Here is a 17,257-nt window from a genome sequence, read left to right as displayed (position 1 = left end):
AATAAATTTTTTAGAGTTTAAGGGAAAAATATTATTTTATTATTTTCTTATTTAATGGGTCTAAAAAGTTTTTAGTGAAAATTTTAAAAATTAATTAAATTCTTCAACTTAATTTGCATCCAATTAAACCCTTCAATTAAGTCTTCCGTTAAGAGAAATCGACATGAACTAATTTGATAGTTAAATTAGAATAAAATGGTTAACAAACATGTTTGCAAATATAAAAAATTATAAATATAATAAAAAGTTAGGAAAATGATAATAAATTATAAAAAATAAAATATAAAACTACAAATATATGGTAGACGGTGAAAACAACAGTGGGATTGGAGATGTCCAATAAATAAGACAGGTATCCAAAATATCTTTCTTCAGGAGTGTGTACATCAACTTTGGGTGGCTTTTTATGGTTTCCTCATCGAGTCTTGACGGCGACAAAGATTATGGAATCAATTGTGGTGGCGGTAAGCAAGAGGATCCCGATGAAAACTTCAAACCGATATCCAAATCGACCTACATTGCTGGAGGCGAGAGACTGATGCAGTGCTCATTTTGTGGCTGGCATTGGTAGTGGGTTGGCAGAAGAAATGGGTTATTTTGGAGGGTTTCAAGGTTTAAGAAAGTCAATGAAAATGATGAAATTTTTGAGTGATAATTTATGTTCAGATGCCATGTGTTGTCTTTTTAAAGGTACTGTTAATCACACCAACATAATTTAATGGTTAAAATAGTCGATAATAATGATTGACGAGGGATTTAATTAAAATTTTTAATTTAATTTAATTTTTTACTCAAGGGGAAAATTTTAATTTAATTTTTTATTTTTTAGTAAGATTTTTTTTATAAAAATAAACTAGTGCTACTTTATCAATGTAATAACTAGTGCTACTTTATAAAAGTAATAATTTTTGAAAATATATGGGTGGAGAAGGGCTAGAGAATATATGGGTGGGGAAGAATCTTTACATATGAAATATGCTTTAGTTTTAAATATATTAATAAATAAATATTAGTGAATGGAAATGGATCTAAGCTTGTGAATTGTGATGAAAGAGCGTCATTTTCTCGCCCTGCACATGTGTCTTTCTTCAATCTCGGCGTGCACTCAAAAACATACACACAAATTATATCAATCAAATCCTCCATTTTTCTTTTTCTTCTCCCTCTTTTTGGTTTAAATCGAAACCCCAGTCCCGAAATCAAAACCCCCCCTTTCTCCACCCTTCCCCTAATCTCTCACCCCCTCCCCTCTCTGACTCTGAGAAATTTTTCTTCGTTTCCTTCTGTATCTCTAGGGTTTTAATTTCTTCTTCATCTTATCGTTCTTTTTATCTGCTATATCTAGCTAGGGTTTTTTTTTTCTTTTTTTCTTTTTGTTACGTCGGTTTTTGTAAATATGGATCGATCCGATGGCAAACTTCACAACAACTTCTCCTCCTTATCTTCCTCAGGTTTCTTTCCTCAATTCCTTCTTTTCTTTTTCGATTTTCCCCCGTTACTTAATTAGCTTGATTCTATGATGCGAAAAGATGATGAATTTTGCTTTGAAAGTTCGGATCTTTATTTTTTTCCTTCTTGGGTACCAAACGGGTCTTTACTGTTAACCCCCGCTAACTTTATTGTATTTGCTTGATTACGTGTTTATCTTAAACAAAACGAAGGTTCTTTTTTTTTAATGTTTCTTGCATTTGATGGTTATTAAGCTATATTATGCTGGTTGATCGCGTCTATGCTACTGTTTAATTGCTGAATTAGTTAGTGGTTTTGCAGATAATGCGCTTTTTGATGCATCCCAGTATGAATTTTTTGGTCAAAATGCTATGGAAGAAGTGGAGTTGGGGGGTCTAGAAGACGATGAACAGGATGCTCCTGTGTTTGCTTCCCCTGAAGATGATGAGTACCATTTGTTTGATAAGGGAGAGGTGAGATTTCGTTCATTCGGTTATCATTGAGCGGCCAACTCTGGTTTCATTTGTATTGCTTTTCAGCTCCTGCTACTTTCATTCCCATGATATCATATTACTTTATTATGACCCTAAACAACAATTTGCATTAGAGTTCTTTATTTGAGCCAAAGTTGTTTCATAACTTAATATGTTTCGAGCTTACATTTTGCTCTGTACCTTGTAATCTCAGTTTTACACAGTCCACCAGTTAGCAATAAAAAGTTATATTCTGTGGTCATTTTGGGAATTAGATTTTTAATAAGCAGATTATATCTGTCAGGTTCAAAATTTGAAATTGCTACTTATTTAAGGTAGTCAGACAATAATTGCGTTTCAAGGTTTTCCCATTGGCATGTATTTTAAATTTTGTTGCCCAGGTGAAAGGAGTCTTGCATTTGTAAACTAGTTACTTTATCTATCTAATTGAACTCTCTCTTCCTGATATGTGATCATTTAATGGCGTTAACATGCATGGAACATATTACTACAAATACATGCTTGTAAACACACTATGGTTTTGTTGAATTTTTAAATTATGAATTGGATAAAAAAATAGTTGCTTAATTGTTGACAATGGATATGTGAAAGCAGACAGATGTACTCAGAAAAAAAAGCTTTAACAGAACATGTGATTCCTATATTTGTATTGTCATGCATCAAGTGCAACAGCTATTATATTAGTTTTTGGTTGCATTTCATTCATCTTGTAAGGATTTTATGTCATTGTTATCCACACTCTTGTACATTGATCTTATTTTTGCCTTATTTCTAATTTTTAGTTGTTGGTATTGCTGTTCATCCCTTCACCTATATTCAGTAAACGATAACTAGCTAAACTCAAAACCTTGGTTTCAACTTTCTCTACTTTGGATTTTGAAACATGACTATTTCTGTTCTGATTTCTGTGTTATTCATTTGCAGGTAGTAGGTTTAGGCTCTTTATCAGATGTGGATGATCTAGCTACTACTTTTGCAAAGGTTGGTTATTTATGTATTTATAAATGTTTGTGGTGGGATGATTTCTGTAGTTGATGTTTCTCACTAACTCTTGTTTATAAGATTTGGTATACATGTTTCTTGAATTTCTGGTTATCTTTATTTTATATTGATCTTTGTGCTGAAAAACTGGGATTTTTGTTTTTTATGTTCCATTGATGTTTGTTATATTTGAATTAATTATTATAAATTTTGTATTCTATACTGAAGTTTGTCTTATAGGTTACGGTTTACCTTTTGGTTGACAATGTCAATTACGGCTAATTTTGGATCCATGTCTTGATTTTTTTGCATTATGAAATGACCAATAGCTAACTCTAGATAAATTAAGATCTTATCAAATATAGCTTGTGATCTGGACTGTTACCAGTCATGGCACAAAGATTTAGACATGGAAAAAAACTAAAAGAGGATTATTTTATGTGTAGTTTTCTTTTAATGGGAATGATTTTGACATGTTAATAATTCAAAACTAATGATAATCCAAAGTTTTAGGCATTAAAAAAATGTAAAAGAATATTCTTTGATGTGGTTTGGTTGGGATGATCTCATAATCAATGGACTGTTTCTGATATATTCATTGTATTTGAAAGAAATTATTTAATAAGCTTCTGTTATTTCTGTCTACAAATGTTTCACGTCACAAAAATACTTTTTAGATAGTAATGACTTCTGTTAGAAAAATGTGGAAAGAAGATGAACCGGATTTTTTATCACTTCACAATTGGCACTCATAGTTGGGCTGTATGGTATCAAGCTTGCCTTGCAAAGCTATTTCCTTATCCTCATGTTGTTCTCAATGTTGAGAAGGGGTTTCGTATTTTCTTGTCCCTATATTCCAGCTTGTGCTGGTAATGCTATATGACCTCAATATTGGGAAAGAGAGAGTTGGACCTAAAATTACACTTATTGGAATTGTTGTAGAGAAACATTCGAGCTATGGGAGATTTTGGGGTTTACTGCACAGTTCATCTAACTTGTTGGATAAAACATTAAAATTTAGAAATGGAGTAAGATTGGCTTCTTGGATATATTATGTTCTTACTTTGGGCCTCAGTCCAACCTAACTTAGGTGTTGCTCTTGGACTAAGTTTGCAATTTTTTCAATTAAAAGCAAAATTGACTGAAAAATGTGATTGCATTTTCTATTTTGGTAAATTTGTTTTGAAAAGCATGGGTCTTGCATCATGCCCTAGTTCATCGACTACAGCTTTTCTTTCTCCTTTGACCATGTGATGGAAAACAAGGAGAGCACAACTTGCATTAGCAATAAAGAAGAAAGTGAAACTGATTGAAAAAATATCCTGCTGTTGCTTGTTATATGAGATAATTGCCAACAACAATGTGGACTGCGATAGATTGCTTGACTTTTAGTTCCAGTGATTAGACGTTTAGAGTTCAAGCACTAGCAACCTGGAATATAAAAGAAAAAGAGATAGCGAGGGAGAGATTCATGAAGATATAGTTCCAAAGACTAGAAGTTGTTTAGGTAAATTAAGAGTTGAAGAACCTAGAATTTGAGCAAAGTAGAGCAAGACAATAAATAAAATATCACAGCAAGACAATTATACGTATTGAGATTGATGAAAGGCAGTTAAATAGTGGGTGGAGAGAAGGGAAAGAGAGGGAAAGGAAAGAAAGAGTAAGAAATGTAAAAGGAAGGGGGAGGGGTTGAGGAGAGAAAAGAAAAGAAAGAAAGAAAAGCTGCATGAAGTTATGTTGTCCTAAAGTGCACTTGCTTAATTTACCCTCTTGTTATTGTTCTGATTTTTTTTCCTTTCTTGTTGGTTGGATTTTAATATATTTCTCTTTTTTCCCACAGTTGAATAGAGTTGTTACTGGGCCGAGAAATCCAGGAGTTATTGGTGATAGATCTGGATCTTTTTCAAGGGAAAGTGAGTACAATTATGCCATATTTTATGCTATCGTTATTGTAGTTATGATCTGTACTAATGAATGATACTTGAAAGCAATAAAATCTTTTATCTCACTTCTCTGCTTGAAAATCTCCAGAGCAAGACTCTCACCTTCTTAAATAGTTTCCTGTAGAGCTAGGTTCTAGATTGGTTGATCTTAGTATTTAGAAACGCTTATTTTGTTTTTCCTGATGTTCTCTTTAAATACTTCTGGTTAGTGTCTCTTATATTTGCCTCTTTTCCTTTTCTGTATATTGTTTTCATATTTTTCTATAAGTTTTTTGTTGTTTCTTGGACACTGTATTTTGGTCTCTTGCTGCAGTTCTGATACTATTGATGATATGCTTTAATGATGCCCTCTGTTCAGATAACATGATCTCAGTTTCTTTTACATGTACATGCTTGATATATTGCTGATCTGACTTCCTTCTGCATTTTCTTTTTCAGGGCCATTCAAGCTTTTTGCTTTTATATTTTTCCAATATGTATGCAAGCTTGAATATGTTTGTTCTTGTCCTAAGTCCTAACATGATTTCGGGGTGAATCATGTCTTTCTCTTAAACAAATCTTTATTATTTCTATGAAGGTGGCTAACTGAAAGACAAGCTGAATATGATAATTGCAGTTACTCTACTCAACCTCCTTTCTTTACCCAAACTTCTTGTCATTTAAGATAACAGGATAGACTTTCTTATTTATGTAAGATGCATGAGTTGTTAATTAGAAATTCCTAATTGGTTCAGAGCTGTGCCCATTTTTGAGTAATGAATTTGTTGAATTTTATTTATTTCAATGGTGGGAAGTGGTTGATAAACTTTTCTGTTTGAGATTGCTTATGTTTCATGCTGTGAACAAATCTTTTCAGGTTCCTCTGCTGCTGACTGGGCCCAAGATGGAGAATACGTAAACTGGATGGATCAGCATCTTTTTGATGCAGATGATGCTCAAGACGGCAAGAGATGGTCTTCGCAGCCACAACCATATGCTCGTGTTTCTGACTCAAAGCCTTTGTATAGAACTTCTTCATATCCCGAGCAGCAACCCCAGCTGCATCGTTTCTCAAGTGAACCAATTTTTGGGCCAAAATCGAACTTCATATCTTTCCCTCCTCCTGGTAGCAAATGCCAGCAGTCTTCACCTGCCCGCCTCAATATTTCTGCTCTTTCCAGTGGATCTCAGCCACCCTTCTCTGCAGCAAGCCTCTCTCCATTGTCCAACCCCAGTCTTCATCTGGCTGGTTTATCCCATGGATTGCATTGTGGTGGTAATGTGCCCCAGTTAACATCTCCTGGACTATCTTTTAGTAGCAGGTCACATAATCACTGGGTTAACCACTCCGGTCTATTACATGGAGATCATGCTGGTCTTTTGCATAATATGTTGCAACAGCAAATACCTCATCAAAATGGTCTAATTTCCCCACAGTTAATGTCACCACAACAGCAGAGACTGCACCATTCGGTTCAACCATCTTTGGCTCATTTTGCAGCTTTGCAATCTCAGCTGTATAATGCTCACCCTCCATCACATAAATTGATGCTTGGACTAGGCGATCTTAGGGATCAACGAACTAAATCATCACAAAGAAAGAGACAGAGCTCACGTATTTCCCAGCAAAACTCTGATACTGGTAGCCAGAAAAGTGAGAGTGGGTTGGTGCAATTCAGATCCAAGTATATGTCTGCTGAAGAGATAGAGAGCATTCTTAAGATGCAGCATGCTGCCACACATAGTAATGATCCTTATGTAGATGATTATTACCACCAAGCTTGTCTTGCCAAAAGATCTTTTGGATCCAGGGGTAAACATAATTTTTGTCCATCTCACCTGAAGGATTTACATTCTCGATCCCGTAACAGCGGAGAGCAGCATTTGCATCTACATGCTGATGCACTTGGGAAGGCCCCCCTCTCTTCCATTCGAAGACCTCGTCCCCTGCTTGAAGTCGATCCTCCCTTAGGTTCAGGTGATGGAGGTTCTGAACAGAAAACTGAGAGGCCTTTAGAGGAGGAACCTATGCTTGCAGCTAGAATCACCATTGAAGATGGTCTGTCTCTTCTTCTTGATGTAGATGACATTGACCGGCTCATACAATTTAGCCAACCCCAAGATGGTGGGATCCAGCTTAGACGGAGGCGGCAGATCCTGCTTGAAGGCATGGCAGCATCGCTGCAGCTTGTTGATCCACTTAGCAAAGGTGCGCATGCAGTTAAATGTGTTGCGAAAGATGACATTGTGTTCCTAAGATTAGTCTCTCTTGCAAAGGGCCGTAAGCTGGTCACCAGGTTCCTTCAGCTTCTTATCCCTGGAAGTGAGCTTGTTCGAGTAGTGTGCATGGCAATTTTCCGTCACTTGAGATTCTTGTTTGGTGGTCTTTCCTCTGATCTGGAAGCAGCTGAGACAACTACTAATCTTGCAAAGACTGTTTCTACATGTGTTAATGGTATGGATCTTCGTGCTCTCAGCGCTTGCCTTGTAGCAATTGTTTGTTCTTCAGAGCAGCCACCACTTAGGCCCCTGGGAAGCCCTGCTGGGGATGGTGCTTCTGTTATTCTAAAATCAGTTCTTGAAAGGGCCACTCAACTTTTAAGTTATCCTTCTGGAAATTGCAGCATGCCAAATTATGCTTTCTGGAGGGCGTCATTTGATGAATTTTTCACTCTTCTTACCAAGTATTGTGTGAATAAATATGAGACGATCAAGCAATCAATACAGAACCAGTCTCCAACAATGGAAGTGATTGGTTCAGAGGCTATGAGGCAAGAAATGCCTTGTGAGCTTCTTCGTTCTAGTCTTCCTCACACAAATGAAGCTCAGAGGAAGCTTTTAATGGACTTTTCCCAGCGTTCTGTACCCATGAATGGAGCCAATTCCCATGCTGGGAGTACCAGCCAAATAAACTCTGAATCAGTGAGGGGTTAAGGAAGGGAGCAGGTCAGTGTGAAAAATGTGCACTCAATGGAGTGTGGAATGGGAGAGCAGAAACTAGGGCTGTGTGTTTTACTTGAGGAGTCTGGTTTAAAGGGGCCGCCATTATCTTATCTGCAGTTCATTGCATTGGACACTCTGTTTCTTGTCCATTGTCAACTTCCAATTGTGATTGTGTAGCTTGCCCCTCACAGCTCTCCCCTCCCTTTCCCCTCTCTTTACTTTTTTTTTTATATTTTATGGTGTTATTATTATTTTTTTGTGTTTAAAAAAGAAAGCCTTGGGAGCGAAGGAATCGAAGATTGGGAAGTTGATGGAACTTACAGTAGTAGCAGTTGTAGAAGTAGCGGATGGGTGTGTATTAATGATGGGAGTTGTGGGGAGCTTTATTTTGGTGCTCTGTTGCGAGACTCCAGTACAAGTGGAAGCGTAGTAGTTTAGAACTTAGAAACAATGTACAGCTTGCTGGTCTTCTTACAGAACCTTTGGAAACTCCTCTTTTTCTTTTTATGTGCTGTTTGGTTACATTAGTTCTGAGGTAGTCTCACAATCGATGATGTCCCACTGTTGCTGTACTTCTTTTGTTTGGGGGGGTCTATTTGTTGAAAACTGACTAGTTATTCAAAGGGCCTTCATCTCTGAGCCATCACAATCCATCCTGTAATAATCTAAAAAGGTCCTTCCCCATGTTTAACTAGAATCTACTCTATTGCTTATATTGTAACCTTCTTTTGATATATTTTTAAATTTGTGATTTCTAAATGTCTAATTGAGTCGATGATCTTAATAAATAAATTGGTTGAAAAACTAGAAATTTTATGTTATATTATAGTCTAAATAAATAAAGGGTAGTTACAACTTTTAATCTTTTATATAACAAAAATTTTAAGAACTTATCCTTACAATTTTTTGCCATTTTCTTAGGGAAAAATGGAAGTTACTTTCTATATAAGGAAGGTCCAAAGGGCCTCTGTTTACACATGGGTCATGATTTTTCTTTTGCATTATACATGAAAATGGTAATATTTCAGTTTTGGTCCCTGTCTTAATATGCTTATATAAACATGTGGGATTGTGGGTAATCTTTTCTTTCTCCTTTTCCTTTTGCATTAAAACGGTAAAATTTTAATTTTGGTCTTTATACTCAAAATAAAGGTTGTATAACAACAGTTAAATTTCATTTTTTGTCTTAGTGGAACATCCATATTTAAGATTTAATCATTATACTCAAATTTTTTGACAAAATTTGGTACCTCGAACTTTTATAATGTCATTTATTAGTTCAACTATTTTGTTTTGATTAAAATGCTTATGTAACTTTAAGAGTTGTAAAATATTGTTAAAATTATTTGTTAAATTCAAGTTTATTGCAATGTCATTTTTGTACATGGTTACTAAGTGAGTATTTTTTTTAATTTCAAAATATTATATCAACGAATTTAACAAAGTTGAGTCTAAAATTTTAAAATTGAAAAATAGACATACCAATAAAAGTAAGAAATTAAATTTGAAACATAAAAAGTATAGAGTTTTGAAATATATTATAATATTATAATATTTACGCCCAAAATATAATTAACTAGTGCAAACGTGATAAGAGCTATACTAGTTTTATTTTATTTTATATATATATATATATATATATATGAAGGTTCTTTTACCACTCACGTAGAGGGTGTGATTTTCTTGTGGGCTTTTCATTAGTTATGTTTTTTTATAGATTTAATTCTAAATTGTAATTATTTGAATATGTATTTATATTTGTGTTATTGCATTAGGAAAACTTAAAAGAAAGGTTTAATGGGTGTGGCTTCATTTAGTAAATAAGGTAATGTGTTCGATAATGAAGCATTATATATAATTTGGTTGATAATTATGGATAAATTTGGCAAATGGAATAGTACGTAACTTTAGGTATAGCCATTTAAAATCTTAAATTTAATAAATGTTGTCAATTGTATTAATAGTTTAGTGCTCAATGACATAAATGAAGTGTAAAAGACTTTTATTTATTGTTGATTTCTCTAGCTTACATTAATCTTATAGGATTTAAACTTTTTATTATCTTATCTTTAAGATATAAATTTACCCCGATAAAATATAAAATACGAGAATATTTACAGTTTCACTAAGCTTTAAGAAGATTTTTAAAATCTTTTAAGTATTAGGCCAATCTTAGTAAGCCAAAGTAAGCTCAAATCATCCATAAGAACAACTTGAGTTTAGAGTGTGCTTCTTTGTCATGGGCTTTTGTGCGTGGGTTATGACACTTTCCCCCACTTGTTCTAGTAACACTTTCGTTGTATCTTGGTATGGAATAGTGATACTGTCACAAAGCCTAAGTCAGTTTCCAACTAACCTTATTATTAAGAAACCCTTTCCATTGGATGGAGTACTCATGCCTCGACCTGTAATTGTGTTGTCGAACAATTTGATTTTTCAACATACACTTAAAATCTCGACCATAAGAGACCTTCACTTCTATTAGTGCTCGTTGTGACTTGTCTCAATCGGGATGCCCTTTATCTTCATGAAAAGGCTTAAGTTTATTGACATGGAACACTAAGTGAACCTTAAGTATCAAAGGCATATCTAATTTGTAACTCACTTTGCCTACTAGTCTTAAAATTTCGAAAGGACCCTTGTGTCTCTACCAAGCCTTAGTAAGCCCACAAGCTACAAGGCTTGTTTGTGTATAAACTACATTCAATGGTTTAGGCAAATCACATTGTGTAGCACTAGAATATCGTTTGAGATGTACCTTCCTTAATGGCTTTACTTTGTTTGATTATTCATGTTGCATCAACACTTTTTTTTTGCTTAAAGTTTGATGCATAATCCACCTCTCTCATAGGTGGTAGCCTCACTAGTAACTCAATAGACTTCATATTAGTAAAGGATTATTGCACTTCTAACAATTGCAAGGGAGTCTCATCATCGTTATGAATTGCCAACTTGATGTTTTCACCACTAGAAATACCCTTGGCTAGTTGTATTGCAGATAACGACTTGGTCCAACACTTACATATCGATTTACTGTCACAACATATTGTTTACAAAGATCTAAGATATATATGCAATTCAAGCAGCTACAAAATAAAATAAAATAAAATCAATATAAAAAATAAATAGATTAAAAACTAGAATAATCAAGACTAAAACCAACCTACCAGATGAAAACTCACATGTGATGACAGCACATGATTAAATTGAAGACCCACATACAGAGGCGAAGCCATAAAATTTTTTTTGGGGGGGAATTAAATTGTAATTTTTACTATAGTAAAAATGTAATTTCACCATTTTAATAGCCTATATCTTTATAATTTTTAAAAGATTAAATTAAAAAAATTACCATTTTTAGGGGTGGACAAAGTACAATTTTACCTTTTCTAATTTAGAATTTTAAAAATTTTAAAAGGCCTAAATGGAAAATTTTCCATTTTAGAAGGAGCCTTGGCCCTTGCTAGCCCCCTAGCTATGCCCTTACCCACATATAACAACTGTATATTGTGATGCATTAATAATTTTTTCGCCTTCCCAAAATACACAAGCCCACAAGATAAATAAATATCAAGCTAAATATGATAAATGTGCCAATATTTTTATTTAATTGGCCAAATAGGACTTTTTTTAAAGATTTAAAAAAATAGGCCGATTTTGGAGAGAGTGTGTAAAAGCGCGTCCAGCTAGGCAACTCGAATGTTGACAAAAAAGCATTGTAATCAATTTCTTTACAAAAAAAATATGTTAGCGATGTTGAGTCCTTAATGAATCTGTAACAACCCATTTTCAGTGGTTTCGGGAACACAATTCTGACGAGTGAATTATTATTTTAATCTTTATTTAATGTCTACAAGATTATATTAAGGTCGTATTAAAATTTTGTTAAGAAATTTTGATGTTTAAATGTTTAATTAGGTGAAAAGGACTAAATTATAAAAGGTGAAAATGTTGAGTTCTATTAGTTAAAGGGGGTCAAATGGCTATAAAAATGAAATTTAATGAACTTGAATGGTAAATATACCAATTAAACAGTTAGTGGATGTTTATGGATAGGTTTTATTGAAGTTTTTGGTTAATGATAAGGTTAAAGTAGTAAATTGGTAAATAAAAGAAAAACTAAGTAATAGAACACAAAATAAAGATGGCATCTTCTTCATTTTTATTTCAAACCCTAAAATAACCATTGGACAAGAAGTCGGTTAAGCTTAGTTTGATGCATGTAAGTGAATTCAAGCCCCGTTTTTAGTGATTTTTATGTTTTTAAATCCGTTTTAGCTTAATCTAGCTAGCCTGAGGGTTAATTTGTAAAATTGTTAAGGGCTGAGGGACTTGCCATGGATGTTCTTGAATGTGTTTTGATTTTAGTTGATAGATTATTAATATTATTTTGTAAAATAAACATGTTTTGTTAAGTGATTTTTGGTGAAATTTTAATTAGGGATTAAATTGTTAAAAGTGTAAATTTATGGGTTTTATTGTGAAATGTTGGTAATAATGGATTGTTTCAAGATCCCTTGTAACATTGGTTAAGTTGGATTCAGGCTAAAATGAGTTATATATAAGTTATGTGTTTAAGGACTAAATTGTGAAAAATTAAAGTATTAGGGGTAATTTTGTAATTTTTCATAAATATGAACAGTGGAATAAATTGAATACTAGAAGAACTTAATTGAATGAAATTATTTATTTAGATCAAGATAAACCACAATCGGACTTAAATCGAGGAAAAACTAAAACTTCGAATTAGTTCGACTCTACTAATATGCCCCCAGTTATCGAGGTAAGTTTGTATAAACTATGACCGTTTTTTAATGTTAGTTAAATTGACTATTTTCTATCTTGTTTTAATATAAATGAATCTATATATAAATGTGTCCATGCTATAATAAACTGATAGATAACGAGTCCCGGTTGAACCTTAAGAATTTTTAAGATACAAATGACATGTCATTAGGGATTTTATGTTTCGGGTGCTGGTCTTGAATGTCCTACTGATGGCTGAGGTCTTGCATTTGTTGCAGATTCTCTACAGCTCGTGTGAGCAACATCGTATAGCTTACATTTCGACCCATGGCTCATGTGAGCAGGCTCATTTCATAGCTAGTGTGAGCATTTATGTAAAGGAAAAATTACGATTATATGGAAAGACACTAACTAACCCTTACCGATCGAACAACCACGAAACGTTCATGATTTAGAACTCCGACAGCTTTGCGTTCTAGAAGAGCCTAGCTCGAACCAATGCCCTCAATCGCGTGGGACATTTAAATCCGGTTACTACTTCCCCTGACGGAACCAAATAGCAATCTCCACTTAGCACGCCAATATGTTCACAGAAAACTGATTAGAATCGATCCTTTCGGAATTCCAACTGTACGTCTAACCATACTGACTCAAGTCTTTTTTGACTTAATGTTGATCTGAATTTGTGAGTTGACAAAATCATACTCTAAATCCGAAGAAATAATAAGTATTGGAATTTAGGAGTTAATTTGCTCGGATTCGTAACTCACAGGTCTTGACGAGGCTAATTCCGACCTAAAGTTGAAAATAGATTTAGTTGGCTAAGGTTTGGGGCATGTTGGTATTGGATAAATTAACTAAGGTAAAAATGGGTGAGAAAGATGGGTGGCGTGATTGAGTATGAGGGGCTGGAATTTTGGTGATGTATTAAAGTGGGTTAGCTACTGGGAGTGAAAAGAAAGTTTGAAAAAGGAATTGTAAATGGTCTGAGAGGTAACAAGCTGGAAAGGAATTGAAAGTAAAGGAAACTAAATACTACAAATAAATTCGTTGGTAGAGAGGAGAGAATGTATTTAAGGATGAAAGCTTGATTTCTTGCTTGCTGAATAAATGAACAATGTAGCCTCTATTTATACTAGTGGCTTTACTAAATTAGGAGCCAACTAGTCATAGAAAATTAAGGAAAAATATTTCATGATATACAAAAAAATCCCAACATAATCTCCCACTAATTCAACAAAAAATTCAGCTAATTAATCTTGGAAAAATTCTGCTTTGGCCGTCCTTCTTTGCTTCTTTCTTCAATCTAGCCCAATTGTTTCATTTTTCTTCTATTTAGCCCCAAATTGCATCCCTGCACAAAATTCAATATAAACATGGAAAAATTAGTGGTGCACTCTCATAAATTAACCAATTTAATTACATAAAATATGTAACTTTAGCATTTAATCAGACACGCTATGTGTGGGCATTCCCGAGTATCCGATGTAATTCTAGATGGTTCAACGGGTAAGAAAAGGAAATGAAATGTTAAGTATGCAAATATAATGATTCATGATCTTATGATAACATTGATGAGTTAAATGATGTGTTTATATATGGTAAACTATATATCTTATGGTTGATTTCATTTGTATCATGGACAAGTGTACTAACTTGTGAGTTTGATGATGTTGTATAGGCTTTTACTAAGCTTATGGCATTGCTAATGATTTATGCTTAATCTATGAATTGTATAAATGACATAGTAAGTTATGTTTAAGTTTTATGAGCTTACTAATCACTCGTTGCTTACGTAGTTACTTTCCTTTGTTTTATAGATTATCAGAAGCTCAATCGGTTGGAAGCTAGTTGAAAACCTATCACACTATCCAACAACCATTTTTGTAGTTTTTGAGTATTTTGGCCGAGGTTAATAATGGCATGTATAGGTCTTTTGTAATGGTATTTCATGGATGTGTAATGAGTGTGTGGGTATGTTTAAACTTTTAGAGTTAAGTTTGGTTTGATGAATTTCAATGCTTTACCAAGTTAAGTCACTTTGGTCACTTGTAAATGTTTGTATATATATAACCCTTTTGGTCTGTTTGTGATGAAAATGGTCATTGTGATGTGTCTTGGTAGGTGTTTGAACTAGGTTATTTGCCTGAGATATGGTCAAATTGTTTGGTTTGATTCATAATGTTTTGATGCAATTGTGGTGCCTTTGAATGACATATTGGTTAGATGAATTAGGATGTTTAAAATGGTATGTTTATGTGTATTTGAATGATGTTTAAATCCCTTGCATGTGTGCCCAAATGGTGTAAATGATTATGTATGAATTGAACATGAAATGACTTGATTTTAGATAAATTTTTTGGTTCACACGGCCTAATACACGGGCTATCACATAGCCATGTGTCATTTGTAGAATTCCATTGATTTAAGTCAGTCAGTTACACAACCGTGTGTGGTAACTCAGAGAGTTACATGGCCTAGCACACGGCCTGCGACATGGCTGTGTGACCCTGTTCAGTGAGCTACACAGGTGAGGACACAGACTGGGACACGACCGTGTGTTCGTTGTTCGAATGTTACAAGACATGTGCTATGTCACACGGTCGTGTGGCTCATATTTTCCAATTTTTGCATCTTTTTCTTAAAACTTCTGCTTTGTTTCAAATTAGTTCTGAATTGCTTCTAAGTTATTTTTAGGGCCTAGAAGGGTCGATTTACGGACCAAATGTCTTTATTTGATATGATTTTGATTGAAATTAATTTATTAAATGATATGATGTTAAATGATTTCTAATTGATTGGTAATGCTTCGTAACCATAATCTGACGATAGAGACGAGTTAGAGGTATTACAGAATCCCTCAAATGTTGACATGTTGTCTTCGTATACCCTAGGTTCTTACAATAGCTACATAACCTCTGTTGATTGTCCCTCTCCCAAATAACCATATTGGTGCATATTCGAGTATAATTCGAACGACCTTTTAGAATGTGACACAAGTTGATATTCGATGCCAACTTGAACGGGGGCGTTGGACACTGGCGGCCACATACTGTCATCTGGGATATGTGGGAATTCTGATCTCCATTCATTGTGCATGCATTTCAGTTTGTACACATCGTTAATATAAGGCGTGTATTGTATTCGTGCATTCACACATGCAACAATTGTATGTGCGCACAGGAATTGAAGTGTCTAGAATCTCAGATAATCGTAGGTCCCTTCAGGTAGGTTAACATGGTATACTACCTCTGACATGTCTTGGTCGGGTTTAGCGTACTCCATGACCCAAAATCTCAGGTTTGGACGCGAGTGACACACTAGATACATAGTGTTTTTTCTCTCTGCATTTCGTCTAATTTCTTTCATGACATCCTCGCACCAATTGTTATTGCCTGCTATTTATCCAGCATATGCCTTAACCCGCTTTGGAAATAAGGCTGCCAAGTGACTGTATGTTTCTTTGACAATCAAGGTTATCCGCAAATGACGCGTCCCCTTTAATACGAAATTGATACATTCCGCTAGGTTTGTTTTCATGTGCCCGTATCGTAGACCCTCGTCATACGATTGTATCCACTGTTCGAATGTTATGCTAGCGAGGTACGCCACACCGTAGCTATTAATGGCGCACAAGTTATCCAACATTTCATGGAAACAATGTTGGGAAAGCTCGTACCCTGTCAAGAAAAGTAGGCCTATGAATGCAAATAATGGACGAAATATGGTATAGCATGATTATGAAATAGTGGCAACTGCATACCCATGTCAATGACTTGTTCTCACTCATTTTTCGAAGGCCATTTTGAGTGGTAGTTAGAGCCGACATGTCATATATATTACATATGGTGTGTGTGATCCCAAAGGCTACCATGTCGTTCAATAGCGACCAAGATTTCGAGTCCCTTGTCAGAGATGACACATATGTTAGGCTAGGGGCAAACATGACGACACAATCGACTAAGGAAGAAATCCCAATCATTTGCCTTTTTTCCCGGAGTTATTGCAAACGCTTTTGGAAAAATCTTCTGATTACCATCCTTGACAACGACCATTAACAACCGATGCTCATACCTCTCGTACAGCCAGGTGCCGTAAATTTGTACCAAAGACTTGCAGTGCCAGAAAGCTTCTTTGCACTAACCGAAGGTCTAAAATAATTGATGGAAAAATCTTTTCCCAAGGATGAGACGGTCGCAGAAGTACACTGAGTGCGTTTCCATATCAATAACGGAACGTGGTACGTACCGATCCAGTACCTGACACCATTGCCACAAATCGTTATGTGACCTGTCCCACCCATGATGCAACTTATCCATAGCCTTTTGTTTTTGCGACCCATGCATTATAGTATGATGGCATATAATTGTACTGACTACAGATGTTAGCAATCATCACCAGTACAGGAATCTTGAGACTCTCTTTCACCATAGGTAGAATTATATCATGTTGGAGTCTAGCCTCGGATGCCTCGGATGATCTTGACTTACACCTGCAAAGTACGAGTCAAAGTTACATTATTGGCAAAAATGAAAACCCTTATCAAATCAGATAAAAATATTAGGTGATCGAATCGTGCACCTACTGCAACACAAGTATGTGGACTGATATACTTTTTTATTATCTACAAGCCTGTCTTCTTCTGAAAAGATGTCATGATTTTCTATTGGCACCTCTCATCGCACATTGAGCACTTTCCCTCGAATTTCTTCGAACGAGATT

General features: G+C 34.8%; 1 protein-coding gene across 2 annotated transcripts; it reads left to right on the top strand.

Annotated features, from left to right (window-relative positions):
• Positions 1-920: 920 nt before the first annotated feature.
• On the top strand, positions 921-8,548 carry LOC107912671 (protein PAT1 homolog 1). Of its 2 annotated transcripts, none has more exons than XM_016840963.2 (5): positions 921-1,451; positions 1,771-1,922; positions 2,868-2,924; positions 4,765-4,837; positions 5,724-8,548. In XM_016840963.2, the coding sequence occupies exons 1-5, from the start codon at positions 1,397-1,399 to the stop codon at positions 7,778-7,780; spliced, it is 2,394 nt and encodes a 797-aa protein (XP_016696452.1). In that variant the 5' UTR covers positions 921-1,396; the 3' UTR covers positions 7,781-8,548. The 2 variants fall into 2 exon arrangements, with proteins under 2 accessions (XP_016696452.1, XP_016696451.1); XM_016840962.2 differs by having other exon boundaries at positions 950-1,451; positions 1,756-1,922.
• Positions 8,549-17,257: the final 8,709 nt, after the last annotated feature.

This window comes from Gossypium hirsutum, chromosome D11 (genome assembly GCF_007990345.1).
Source record: "Gossypium hirsutum isolate 1008001.06 chromosome D11, Gossypium_hirsutum_v2.1, whole genome shotgun sequence".
In the NCBI taxonomy this organism is placed as follows: Eukaryota; Viridiplantae; Streptophyta; class Magnoliopsida; order Malvales; family Malvaceae; genus Gossypium; species Gossypium hirsutum.
The sequence above is the reverse complement of the archived record's forward strand: the minus strand, read 5'-3'. Positions and strand labels throughout refer to the sequence as shown.